General features: G+C 41.9%; 1 protein-coding gene across 1 annotated transcript in view; it reads right to left on the minus strand.

Moving 5' to 3' along the window:
- The window catches only part of ITPRID1 (ITPR interacting domain containing 1), an 88,693-nt gene that overhangs the window by 18,303 nt on the left and 57,612 nt on the right, over positions 1-12,778 (minus strand). The window contains 7 exon segments of the mRNA XM_089917082.1: positions 2-38; positions 508-621; positions 1,393-1,518; positions 6,193-6,498; positions 6,500-6,681; positions 6,684-6,888; positions 6,890-7,142. Coding sequence (XP_089773208.1) covers positions 2-38; positions 508-621; positions 1,393-1,518; positions 6,193-6,498; positions 6,500-6,681; positions 6,684-6,888; positions 6,890-7,142 — 1,223 coding nt within the window.

Below are 12,778 nucleotides of genomic sequence, written 5' to 3' on the forward strand. Positions count from 1 at the left end.
TAGTGTTCAGGTGGTTTCCCTGTGAGAAGCTCAAGCTACTAAAAGGAAAACAGGAACAAAAAGTGTGGACAACTTCCCATATTTACACCAAGGAGCTAACTCAGACTGGTGGGAAAGGCACTGATGGGTGTGAATTCTCTAGACTGGGCTCTGTGCGATGGCAAAAGATCCTGGCAGTGACTTAGCCCATATTAGGTCAAAAGCCGTGTATCTTGTTCTCATTTGGAAAATGGGCTACTAATACTTATCTCTTGTTTACAGGGCAGAGGAAAAGATTGGCATGAGGGTGAGGTGACCCAAGTTCTAGTCCTGAATCACCATCAGCTAGCTGTGTGGCCTTGAGCAAACCAATGTGCTTTTCTGGGCTTCAATTTCTTTATACTTAAAATGAACTTGTTGGCACCTAATCTTAGAATCTGGAATGACTGTACAATCAGGTTTCTCACTTAACACACCCCTGCTACGATGGGCAGGATCTAGTGAAACCCCACACCCCATCGCCAGTACCGATTGCATCCCTTCTTGAATTTGCTGAGCCTGGTCTCCCAGTTGAAACTCTAGCTCCTCCAACTACTGCTGCAGGGCTTCGAGTAAAGTTTGCAGTTGTTCAGCCTCCTCCCTGCAGGTAAATAATAGAAAACAACCAAATTTCACAAGCACCTCCAGGTGCAATCTTCCACTGTCCCTCTCAAAATGTAGGTCACTCCTTTGACAGGTCTTAAAAGAGACAGTCACCATCTTTATTTGTATCAGTTGCAGGCCTACGTTTATTAGGAGGGCAGGTTTCCTTTTTTCTTTTTTTTAAACAACTCTGTTGCAGAATAATTTACATACCATAAAGTTTACCTATTCTAAGAGTACAATTCAATGATTGTTAGTAAATCTGCCAAGTGTGTAACGACCACCACCATTCAATTTTGGAACACTTCCATCTCACCAGTAAGAAACCTTGTACTCCTTTATAAATTAATCCCTATTCCTACTCCCAGCCCCAGGCAATGACTAATCCACTTTTGGGACGAATACTTTTAATCTATGTGAACATAGTGCAAATTTCCAAAACTCTAACATCCGCCAATATTCGTATTTTCGTGAGCCCCGTTCATGTTGATTAAAGATGCCCTGCTGGCTAGCCCCCTCTTCCCAGCTGCTGCCTATTTTCTGACCTCAAATAGCCCTGGCCTTGAAGAGGTAAAGTGTTGCTATCCGGCAAATGGCTCTCACAGACTCCCACTGAGAAAGTAAGAATGGGAACAGGAAAGCAAAGGGAAAGCTGGTCAATTTCTCGTTAGCCCTGCTCCGTGGTGCTTGTCTGTCCTGCCCTGAATACCTTTTCTTGCTCCAGATGTGTGGGCTGGTACTTACTTTTATGGCTCCCTTAGATAATTATCTTTTCTCCTCTGACATGCCCCTGGAAAAGAGTGCCTGTTGTTCTCTAAGGTGCTGCTCAATTTCTTCTAAATGCTTCCGGAAAATCTGGCAGACCGTCCTCATTGTTTCCATCTCAGGGACTGTGCACTGAGAACAATTAGAAAGAGCTGAGAAGGAAGGTCTTTCTGAATCACTGCAAGAGTTCACCACAGTGGCACCTGCCTTTCCACCTGGGCTTACCTGTTCGCGACGAAGCCCTGCTACTAATGTGTCAGAAAGAGAATAGGGAAAGCCCAGCCTTTGGCTTCGTCAAGCAAGTAGAGGCAGTATGTGGCTGGGACAGGAGGGCAGCCATTGTTGGATGGCCCTTGGAGACATTATGTCCCAGAGACAAGAAGGCGCTCTGGAAGACTAGGGGGAGGTAGGGTGCGAGGATGTAGACAGGAGAGGAGGAGGGAAGGGCCAGAATAGTGCGAGCCTGTGCTTAGAATTGTTGAGTTTTGTTTAATCTTGTTTCACTTTGGTGCTGAGTACTGCCTCACTCTGAATCTCAGTAACACTGAACATGTTTGTTCGGATGGTACGTATTTGATTAGAGAAAGTCTGCTTAGAATAATTTTTATTAGCCTTAGCTTTGCTTAACCACAGTCTCTGGTGGTTGAAATCTGTAGGATCAGCCCCACCCAGCCGACAAGCCCATTCAGAGTGAGGTAGGCATAGATTAGGCATCCCATCCTCCATGGACTGGAATCGAAAATTGAACTCTGTCCTTCCAGTCCTGCGTCCCATTGTTCCTGATGTGAATCAATCTTTAAATCTTACTTTCTCTGTACGACGATGCTGTTGCCTTGGTTTCCTTATTTAAATATCTTCTTGCAGCCACCAAGCCTGGTCTATTTGTCAGGCACTCGGCTGATTTGCTGAGTTCTTACCAGCTATCCTCTTTGTTTTCTAGCCCTGGTTGGATCATGCTTTGAATAGATCCATGATCCAGAGCCCCAGAATCTCTACCCACCTGACTTTGAGTAATATTAATGCTAGCTGGACCCTAATGCTAGATCTACCAGGTCCTCCATTTTAAACTCCTCCCTGATTAGTGTGTAGTGTCTGGTCGTTGCCTACTCACCATCTCTCCCTCCTGTATTCATAATTACAGAATTCTAATATCTTAGGGGCACTGAGCATTTAACTAAAAACCTACATTTCCCAGTATCCCTTGCAGATAGGATGGCAATGAGATGGAAGTGGAGATGGTGGAGTGGGGCTTCTGGGAAACTCTTTTTTTTTTTTTTTGGGAAACTCTTTAAAGGAAAAATTTCAATGGCAGGTTGCTTTTAACCTTTTCTTCTTCTTCCTCCTTCAGTGGAGACCAATCTTTCAGCTATGTTAATTCCTCCCACCCCTTTTTCTAGGAAGTCCCAGATTTCTTACCTTTCACCCCCAAACCACATGGCCATGCTCTTAGCAACCAGATGGCTATTTTTACTGGTATTGTCATAATGGAAATACTGTCCTGAGTGATATTTTGATATTGAAACTCTCCATCATTTTGCTTTGAGAGTTCGGTTTTGATTCTATCCTCATTTTTATACATGAACAACATTTTACAGAGCAAAACTCTCCAATTATTGTTGCTTCGGTATGAGTGCATTTGAACCAGTTAGAGGAGTATTTGAAGGTTATTGATGTCGGCAAGAGTGCTTGAAAGGTGACTACAGTTATGGTTCTTAAAACTAGAAAAGATCATACAGACCATGGAGGACTTCTTTTTATAGATAAGTGTTCTGACACAAAGAGTTAACTAACTTGTCCCAGGTCAAAACATGGTAGATTTCAAACCCAATTCTCCTGATTCATTTCTTTTCTTCTCAAGATCTAGCTGAGTCACAGCAGGGACTACAGTGTAGCTAGTCATACGGAGAAGTTATTTGTCCCTAAGGAATGAGCCGATTGGTCTTAGTAGATTCTTACAAGGTGACCAAGTTCTAGGGACTGTGAGGCCAGGGCCGTGGAAATATGGTGCTTAAGTAGGCTGAACGTTATAAACGTTGAAATTTATGCTTCATCTAGATATTTTGGGATAACCCTTTGTGATTGGAAGGCATGAGGGCTGGGATTTAGGAATAACTGACGGTGTATAGCTCCCTGTGAAGGGAGCGATGTGGAAGATTCTGAAATGCTGCCAACTCCCGGTCACTTGGAAACACTGAAACTATCAATACATTTCTGCTTTAGAACAGATATAGAAGTTTCAGAAAAAAGGAAACCTTAGTCAAGCAAACAAAAAAAGAGGCTGTTTTGAACTCTTTTTTTTCCAATATAAGGGCTAGGTTATAACTCAAATACAATGCAAGGTCTACTCTACTGACCCAACCTGGGCCTTAAAACAAACTTTATCTTCAATAGTAAGAGCAACAATATCGACCCTTCACTTTTGAATTGGTTCATATTACTTTTCAGTGGCCATGGCTCACGGGCCCAGCCGCTCCGCGGCATGTGGGATCTTCCTGGACCAGGGCACGAACCCGTGTCCCCTGCATCGGCAGGCGGACTCTCAACCACTGCGCCACCAGGGAAGCCCGGCTCATATTACTTTTTAAAATTTGTATGATTTTCTTTTTCTTTAAATCTAAATAATAAACATTATAGATGGATCTTCTAATATCCAAAACTCTTATTTCATATACAACTCATTTTCTTTTCTGGAAAGATTTTATTTCGAATTAACAAATTATTGTGAAGAAATCACTTATTTATAAGAAATTAATCATATCAGCAAACCATTATCATAGATAACCCACGAGAGCACACCCTCTCTGTGACTTTCTTCTGAAGTTTTAAACACAGTTTTGGTTTTTTATACTTTATTATTTTAAACAAAATATAAAACCAACTATGGTTTAATTTATATTTCCTTATGAAATTTATCTTAAAAATGTAAATTAGAAAAATAATATTTTTTCAGGATATGTTAGATCAATAATCTGGTTTTCATCATGGAAACTGGAGTACCTAACTGTAGGATTTAATATTTTTCCCCTTATAGCCTCTTAAAATGTCACCTTCTCCAGCTGTCTTTCATCCCTAACATTTGCCTACATGAACTATATGGTCAAGTAGATGTTTATTCCCTTAGAGCTGAGTTTCTCAACGTTGACATTGTTGACATTTTAGGTCAGATAATCCTTTGTTGTGAGGGATGTCCTATGTATTGTAGGATGTTTAGCACCATCCCTGACCTCCACCCACTAAATGCCAATAGCACCTACCCCAGTTATGACAACCGAACATGTCTCCAAACATTGCCAAATGTCGCCATGGCTGGGGTAAAATTACCCCCAATTGAAAACCACTGCATTTACAATCTCTCAGCTAACGTCAATGATGATGATGGCTCCTACCATTCTCCAGGATTTGAACCTCGGTCTTTTTACTCCAAAGGACCCCAGCTATACGTTAGCTTTTGTTCTTTTCTCTCACTGAAACTTAGCATAATATTATACCTAGAATTGATCTCAACACCTTCTTTTACTAGTTCAACCCTTATTTTATCTTTCATATAATCACTTTCTATATTCACATTACATTTGTATAGATTTCTATATCTTGAAGGACCATGTCGTAATTTGCCTTATCTTTCAAATAATCACTTTCTCATGTTACTATTACACTTACATAGATTTAGATATTTTAAAGTTGGACACATCTTTGGAGTGGATTGTCCAAGGATTTGGTGTCAGCTAAGCTTGAATGTGACTCTGGACTTAGGAGTTGTGGGAAGTTGGAAAATTAAACTCTCTCAGTTCTTGTTTCCTCATCTGTGAAAGAGGGAGGACTTGGCACATTTATGGCATGGATGAAAATGGGGGTTATTTGACACAGCATAAATAAAGTGCTTGGTATAGCACTCAGTAAATATTTGTGGGATTAACAGAATGGGAAGGTAACACAGAAGGCACCAAATAGTAGGCACCCAGGAAATCGTAGTTGCCTTTCATTCTCCTTTGAACAGCTATAGTCCTACGTTATATGTGCTACCTTGTTTTTCCACCCTGTCTATACACGTAGTTTCATGTTTGATACTCTTTAATTTTTTAAATCAATGGCTAGCCTTGATAGCCTAGATTATTTCTGACCTTGAGAATTGCTGAAGAGGGTTCATTGGAAGGACTCACTAAATGCTTGTTGATTTACCAGGAGCTGAACAGGGTTGGGGGTCCTTCAGTCCTCAGTAACCTCAATGTTCACTTTTAAACAAGCTCAGCAAAGGAAGACCAAAAGTTCCTCTATTTGACATGAGAAGTTCTATATTTAAGACCCGAACAATAATAAAATAGTAACGAAAATCGGTAACCACCGATTCTCTCATTTAATCCGAAAACGATCCTGCATCGATGACATGAATAGTCTCCCTATTTTACAAAGCAGGAACTAGGCTCAGAGAGATGAAATGGCTTGTGCAAGATTATACAGCTAAGTGAATATGAGACAGAATTTTCAGTTAGACTGAACTGAAGGGAGGTACAGATGCATTGATGCTTAGAACCTTACATATGAATGTACTGTTCTATACCCCTCTGTAAAATGGGGGTGGATAATAAAATTTGCCTTCCTTCCTTCATAAGGTGATTGGAAGTATCAAATAAGAAATTTGTGAGAATGTATTTTAAATAATAAAACAGTCTACAAATATTAGTCATGATTTGAAATGGAAAGGTATGTCCCGAGAGCTCACATTTGGAAGGGAAGGCTGAACTTTATCCCTGAGGTGTTTATCGTTGCTGCGTCTGCTTCTCCATCTTTGCAGAGGTAAATACTGACAGAATACAGCTCCCTCACTGTGGTGTCCTGAAGGACGTTCAAAGCCTTCCTGAACTTGGCTTCCAGATGGTTATGTGAGTATGAACAGGGCCTACAGGCTGAAGACACAAAGCTGGGGCTTTGCCTCGCCACGTGGCAGGGGAGATGGCGGTGACGGCAGCCACCACAGTGGGCAGGCACAGCTTGGCAGGTGCCCCCTGGGTAGATACCAGGGAAACATGTGTCTGCAGAGACAGTTTTGGTGAGGGGCTGGGCCTTGTTACTTGGAGCTGAACAGCAACGCCAGGGCCTAGGCTCACGTGTGTTAAGTCTGAACAGAAACATCATTGAACTGTCTTGCTTCTGTTCCCAGTCCTGGCTCTGCTGTGGTAATAGGGTCACACGTAGTGCATTCAAAAGTTGCTTCTCTGGAATCCATTCCCAAGACCACAGCACTCTGAGCGGCTGATGCCAGCTTGCAGAACATCTGGATTGTCACAGACTTGGAGCATTTACGTTAGCATCTGGAGGAAGGTCTCCCGTCTCAGATTCTGCCCTAGGTGGTATTTGACCCAAAGCACTACACCTTGGCCTCACTTGGGGAGTATCGCCAGCCACTTAATCTAGATGGGGAATGGACCTTCCAGATGTTTGGACAAGGTCGCCTGTATAGGGCATGGCTTCACTGGGCTTGGGGACGTGCTGTGGGACACTTTTTTTGCATCAGTAAGGCGTTGTTAATATCAGGACAGAGTTTACCGCCTTCTGTTCCTCTTGGGGCCTCCGAGTCAACATGAAAGGACTTGTCTTGAGCACAATCAATTCCAGGTGATCTCTGAGACTCACAGTGGTGGCTTTGTACGTATACTGCCCCAGCTCGCTCAGGCCTCAGGAACCCATCCTTCACTTCTGTGATGTGCATCACCATAAGACCCAGAGGGCAATCAGTGTAAAATTGAGTCACTGGTTTCCTGTTACAAGGAGTAAAATTGAGTCACTGGTTTCCTGTTACAAGGAGTAAAACATGAAACAAAGGAAGAGGAATGAACATCTCTTAAAACGAAATAACAATCTGATTGTGAGATGCATCTTCACTAAGGGGAAGAAAATCCAGAAGGGAATGCATATGCCTTAAATGCCACACTAAGAAAACAATAAACACCACAATTTATACATCTGTGTATATGTACTGCAATGGACAGAATGTTACATTCCCCTTCCACCATGCTATGTAAACATTAGGAGACCCAAAAATTCAACAGAAGGGTTGAAACTCGCTGAAGATGGACAAAACAGACTTTGCAACCTCTCACTTTTTCTATATTTGTTTTGGTGCAAGATTTGTGTCACAAGCTGTGAAGGACTCCCAGTACATCATTATTCTTTACAATTTCCAGATAATGTCTAAGCAATTACTATCCTGGAATGTAAGCTTCATATAAAATGGTTGCTATTCCCTTTCTTATAACTCTGGAATGAAATTATACATTAGAGCACTAGAACAAAATTATCGGTTAAAGCCCATTTATTCGTATGCTGGTAGGTTCAAGTCAGTCTGGTCCAAATGAAAATAAACAACCACCAACATAAAGGGTCCCTAAAAAGTAGAGAGAGTGATTTCCTCTAAAAGGGATATAGTTATATTATAACTGTTACCTTTAGTTAACTGTACTTTGTAAAGCACAAAAAAGCCAAAAATAAACAAAAATAACCTCTGAAACTCATTTAAGTGAATTTGTGAAGAAACCAGATTATGAAAACTTCTCTTTGATGGTGAGATCAAATGGTGGAATTTGGCATATTTCTCTCAGGAGTAGAGCCTTATTTATCTTGTGTTTTAGAAGCCAAATACATGCATCGGAATCATTTTGAGCAAGTCGCCAGGAAAATGTGGTTCAATTTACAGATGGTTTCATTTCTTCAGGAGGCTAAAAATCTTTCCTACCTATAAACCACCTTTTTGACAACTCGATAATAAACTCTCAAAATTGAGTTTGCAAATTCTCTTTTTAAAATAATTAATTAATTTTGGGCTGCGCTGGGTCTTCGTTGCTGTGCGCAGGCTTTCTCTAGTTGCGGTGAGCAGGGGCTACTTTTCTTTGCGGTGCACAGACTTATTGTGGTGGCTTCTCTTGTTTCGGAGCACGGACTCTAGAGCTCAGGCTCAGTAGTTGTGGCACACGGGCTTAGTTGCTCCGCAGCATGTGGGATCTTCCCAGACCAGGGCTCGAATCCGTGTCCCCTGCATTGGCAGGCAGATTCTTAATCACTGCGCCACCAGGGAAGTCCCGGGTTTGCAAATTCTAACCATTCTCTTAGGGTTGTAGGAATTACATGATACAAAGGATGAGAAATTGCCTAGTCCAGGATGGCTATGATAGATGATTAAGCAAATAGACAAATACAAATGTGCATCGTTTAGCACTCCCACACCCTCACACCTAATATGTAATATGAAGGTTGGCATGACTTAGGGGAAGATGATATGGCCTCTGGCAAGAGTAATGGACTTAGTACCTGCACCCCCAGGCCAACCCAACCCAGTTCCTGAAGCTATCGAGGCCAAGACAGGTAGAACTTCAGAAGCCTCATCACCTCCAATAGGATTTTCCCTATGCACTTAATATGCACAAGGAGCCATAGCTCTTCCTTACTCCACTAGATTGGGGCCTTGGCTTACCCCTACCTTACCCCTTACCCCTACCAGTCCCTTTCCCCTAGCTATATCTTATTATTCAAACCCTTGCCTACTGGGTGGATCCTGTACCAAACCACCACGAATCCCCTCGTGAGTTTGTCATGCCCCTTAGACTGCTGATTCCCTCATTCTGCCAATCCTGTAGCTCGGGGTGGGGGGTTAATCTCTCTATAATGTATGCTACTAAGATCCAGTTTGCTCCCATAGCTGAGTCATCTAGAAAATCTGGAGCCAAGTCTACTGGGTTAAGATTCTGACTCTCCTACTTACTAGTTGTGTGGTCTTGGGCATGCCACTTACACTCTCTGTGTCTGTTTCCTCATGGGGAAAAGAATAAATATGCCGGTGATATTGTTTGTGGGGTTGCGAAGAGGATAATATCCAATAATACATACGTGAAGAATTTATGTACATGGAAAAGATGATGTAATTATATATACATTTTTACTGCAGAACATCATCTTAATATTATATTATCTTTCAGAATTCAATCATTACTAATGTTATTAAGTATCATTAATGAGTGTCATTATTAATATTAATATTTACTAGAAATTACCTTCCCTAGCACAGGACTGTCCTCACAGAGTTAAGATTTTACCCTCCCAATTAGGTAGACCCTGCCCCGGGAAGGTTTGCTTCACCATCTCACGGGTGTGAAACATTTCTGCCTGGGAGGAGTGATGCTGCAGGCACTTTGTCCAAACAGTCACCAGGTGGCAGCATTACACCAACCACAGCACAGAGGAGTCAGGGCCCTGACAAGTCTCTGGAATGGCTGAAAGCAGTAAGAGAAGTCAACCTGAAGGGTTGCTCTTCTGAGCTGAGTTAGTGATAAAAGCTCTGAATCCTAAGTGGAAAGTTTTTACTTAATGTAGTCTGAGTTCCTAGAGGCTCAGAAAAAAAAAAGCCTGTGGAATTGAAACATAAATGAGGGGAGGGAGAAAAAGAAAAGGAATCTTTAAGGGTGTGATGTATGCTGGAGTTGTGCAGAACAAAAGAAATGGTTCAACCTTAGGCTGTTTGGGGTTCCCATCTTCCCTGAGCTATTCTACTCTACCTCTTTGCCAAGCTCTTCTCTCTTCCATCCTCCAATGGCAGAAAATTCTGTGACAGCTCCGTGGTGAAGTTACATCTCAGGGGCAAATTATCTTCGAATTGGACTGGACATTACAGATTATGCCAACTCGAATGCCTTTAGGAGCTGGGCAGGTCGCATAGATATGTGAAGCAGCAAGATTCAAGACGATAGGGAGCCGTGTGAATAGTTTGGACTCCAGAGTGTGTGTTCCCCTAAAGGCATTTAAAAAAAATTCATTTGTAGGGCTTCCCTGGTGGCGCAGTGGTTCAGAGTCTGTCTGCCGATGCAGGGGACACGGCGGGTTCGTGCCCCGGTCAGGGAAGATCCCACACGCCGTGGAGCGGCTGGGCCCGTGAGCCATGGCCGCTGAGGCTGTGCGTCCGGAGCCTGTGCTCCGCAACGGGAGAGGCCACAACAGTGAGAGGCCCGCGAACTGCAAAAAAAAAAAAAAAAAAAAATTCATTTGTAGAACAAATAAAACCTCTCTGTGGGCCAGTCAGTCCCCCATGTTGGAAGCCTGCATGGTGCATCCTACCATCCAGTGCAGGAGTACCTTCTAGAACATTCCTTATAGATGGTCATCTAGCTGGTGCTTGCCCCCTTGTGGTGACAGACACCTACTCTTGTGTACTCAGAGGGTATCATACCTTTTAGAAAATGCCTTTTCATATTGAGCCAAATCTACTTCAGTACTTTCCATCTGTTGCTCATACTTCACTCCGTGGAGGAATACTGGATGTGTCTAACCCATTTTCCCCCGGAAAGCTCTCTTGTACTCTCCAGGCCTTTTCTCCTCACCTTAAATCTCCCCAGATCCCCTTAAATCAGCCCTCAGAGGGCAGGGTCTCCAGGCCATTTGTGTTTTATATTTTGGAATAAGCACTTACTTAATAATGTTTACTGTAAAACTGGGCACCCAGAATTCAATTCCGTGACTGGGACATGGTCTGACCAGCATGGAGTGGAGCAGGACTGCCTTCTTCCTTCTTCTCTGTATTTCTCTTCTGTACACACAGCCTAAGTTTAGTCTAGTCAGAGGCTGTGTTTGCAGTGTTGGGTTGTACTGAGATCAGTCTCTATTTTGTATTCTCACAAGATTGACCTAGCTAGCTTGGGACCATGTTTTCATCCAGTCAGGGATGATTTTGACCTTCATTCTGAAAGCTATTTGTGTTATCTATGGCTTTGAAACACATTCTTGCTGTGGGCCAAGTCACAGTTCATATTCTGAAGAGAACAGGCCATGAGACAGAGCCGGGCAGGGTGCTCTACTGCAAACCCCCCTTCTTCCATTGAACGCATGTTCACTGGCCTTGCAGGGCCCTGCACTACTCCAGAAACTCCATGGACACAGCAACAAAAGTACCTGGCCTCACACAGCTTATATTTTATCTTGACTGAATTCTAGAACTCAAGAAAGGCTGACAATATTCGTGATTGTGGCGGGTACACCTGAAGAGATTTAATTTTTCCTTCTATGCCAGCAGGCTGGAAGCAGAGGAGTTTCTATCCCATAAAGATTTCTACATAAGGATTTGATAACTTCCATTAGCACCCTGCTGACATTTTTGTTCAATCTCTTTCTTACAACCTGTGAATCCTTACTTTTCCTTTTTCCTTTTTCCTCCTACTCCCCTCCCTCTCCCTCACCCCCTCCCTGTTTTTTTTTGTTTTTTGTTTATTAGTCCAGGTTTAGCAATTTCTCCTTTGTTCTTTAGTCAGACTAATCTTCCTTCATCATTACAAAAAAAAATAGCTGCATCTCTAAAATCAGCTTCTTTTTGGCTTAATACCATTAGTTATTTTTTAGCATTATAGAAGTAATACATAGCAGTGAAAAAAATTTGCAAAGTGAAAAAACATAAAAAAGAAAATAAAAATTACGTATAATCTAACCATACAGGAAAGTTACTATAATATATATCTACTTCAATCCATTACATTTTCTTTGTGCACATGTATATTTTATAAAATAATCATCCTAACATACACAGTATATATTCTGCTTCTTTTCACATAATATATTGTGAATTTTTCTCTATCAAATATTCCTTATAATTTGTGTGTGTGTTCATATGTGTGTATTTGTAAGCACATGAATTTCTTTTTCAGATTTTGATATAATGATTGTGCTACTTGTATAAAAAAATAAGTAGATAGGTTTCTCTTTTTTTTTTCCTATGCTCTCAAGCAGTGTAGAAAGCTTAGCTAGTATCACGTCCTTAAACTTTTTTTTTTTAAGAAGATGTTGGAGGTAGGAGTTTGTTAATTAATTAATTTATTTTGCTGTGTTGGGTCTTCGTTTTTGTGCGAGGGCTTTCTCTAGTTGTGGCAAGTGGGGGCCACTCTTCATCACGGTGCGCGGGCCTCTCACTATCACGGCCTCTCTTGTTGCGGAGCACAGGCTCTAGACGCGCAGGCTCAGCAGCTGTGGCTCACGGGCCCAGTTGTTCCGCGGCATGTGGGATCCTCCCAGACCAGGGCTCAAACCCGTGTCCCCTGCATTAGCAGGCAGACTCTCAACCACTGTGCCACCAGGGAAGCCTGTCCTTGAACTTTTTAAAGTGCTCAGCCATAAAACCGCTGATTGTGGTGCATCTTAAAAGATGAAATTCTTTGACAACTTTTAATTTCTACAATAGTTATTGACATTTTTGGATTCCTACTTCTTGAATTAATGGGAATACTTTCTTTTTCTTACTTATTTTCTAATGTTGTCAGTCAAATAAATCATTTTTTTTTTCATTCTACAGTCTCTAAAAAGAACAAAGACTAAGTTTCTGCCTCTTGTCATAGCTTTGGCTTGATTTCATAAATTTTTGTATGTA

This window comes from Delphinapterus leucas, chromosome 9 (assembly GCF_059928025.1).
Source record: "Delphinapterus leucas isolate spDelLeu-1000000601 "Yukka" chromosome 9, BTC_Dleu_Yukka2, whole genome shotgun sequence".
Taxonomy (NCBI): domain Eukaryota; kingdom Metazoa; phylum Chordata; class Mammalia; order Artiodactyla; family Monodontidae; genus Delphinapterus; species Delphinapterus leucas.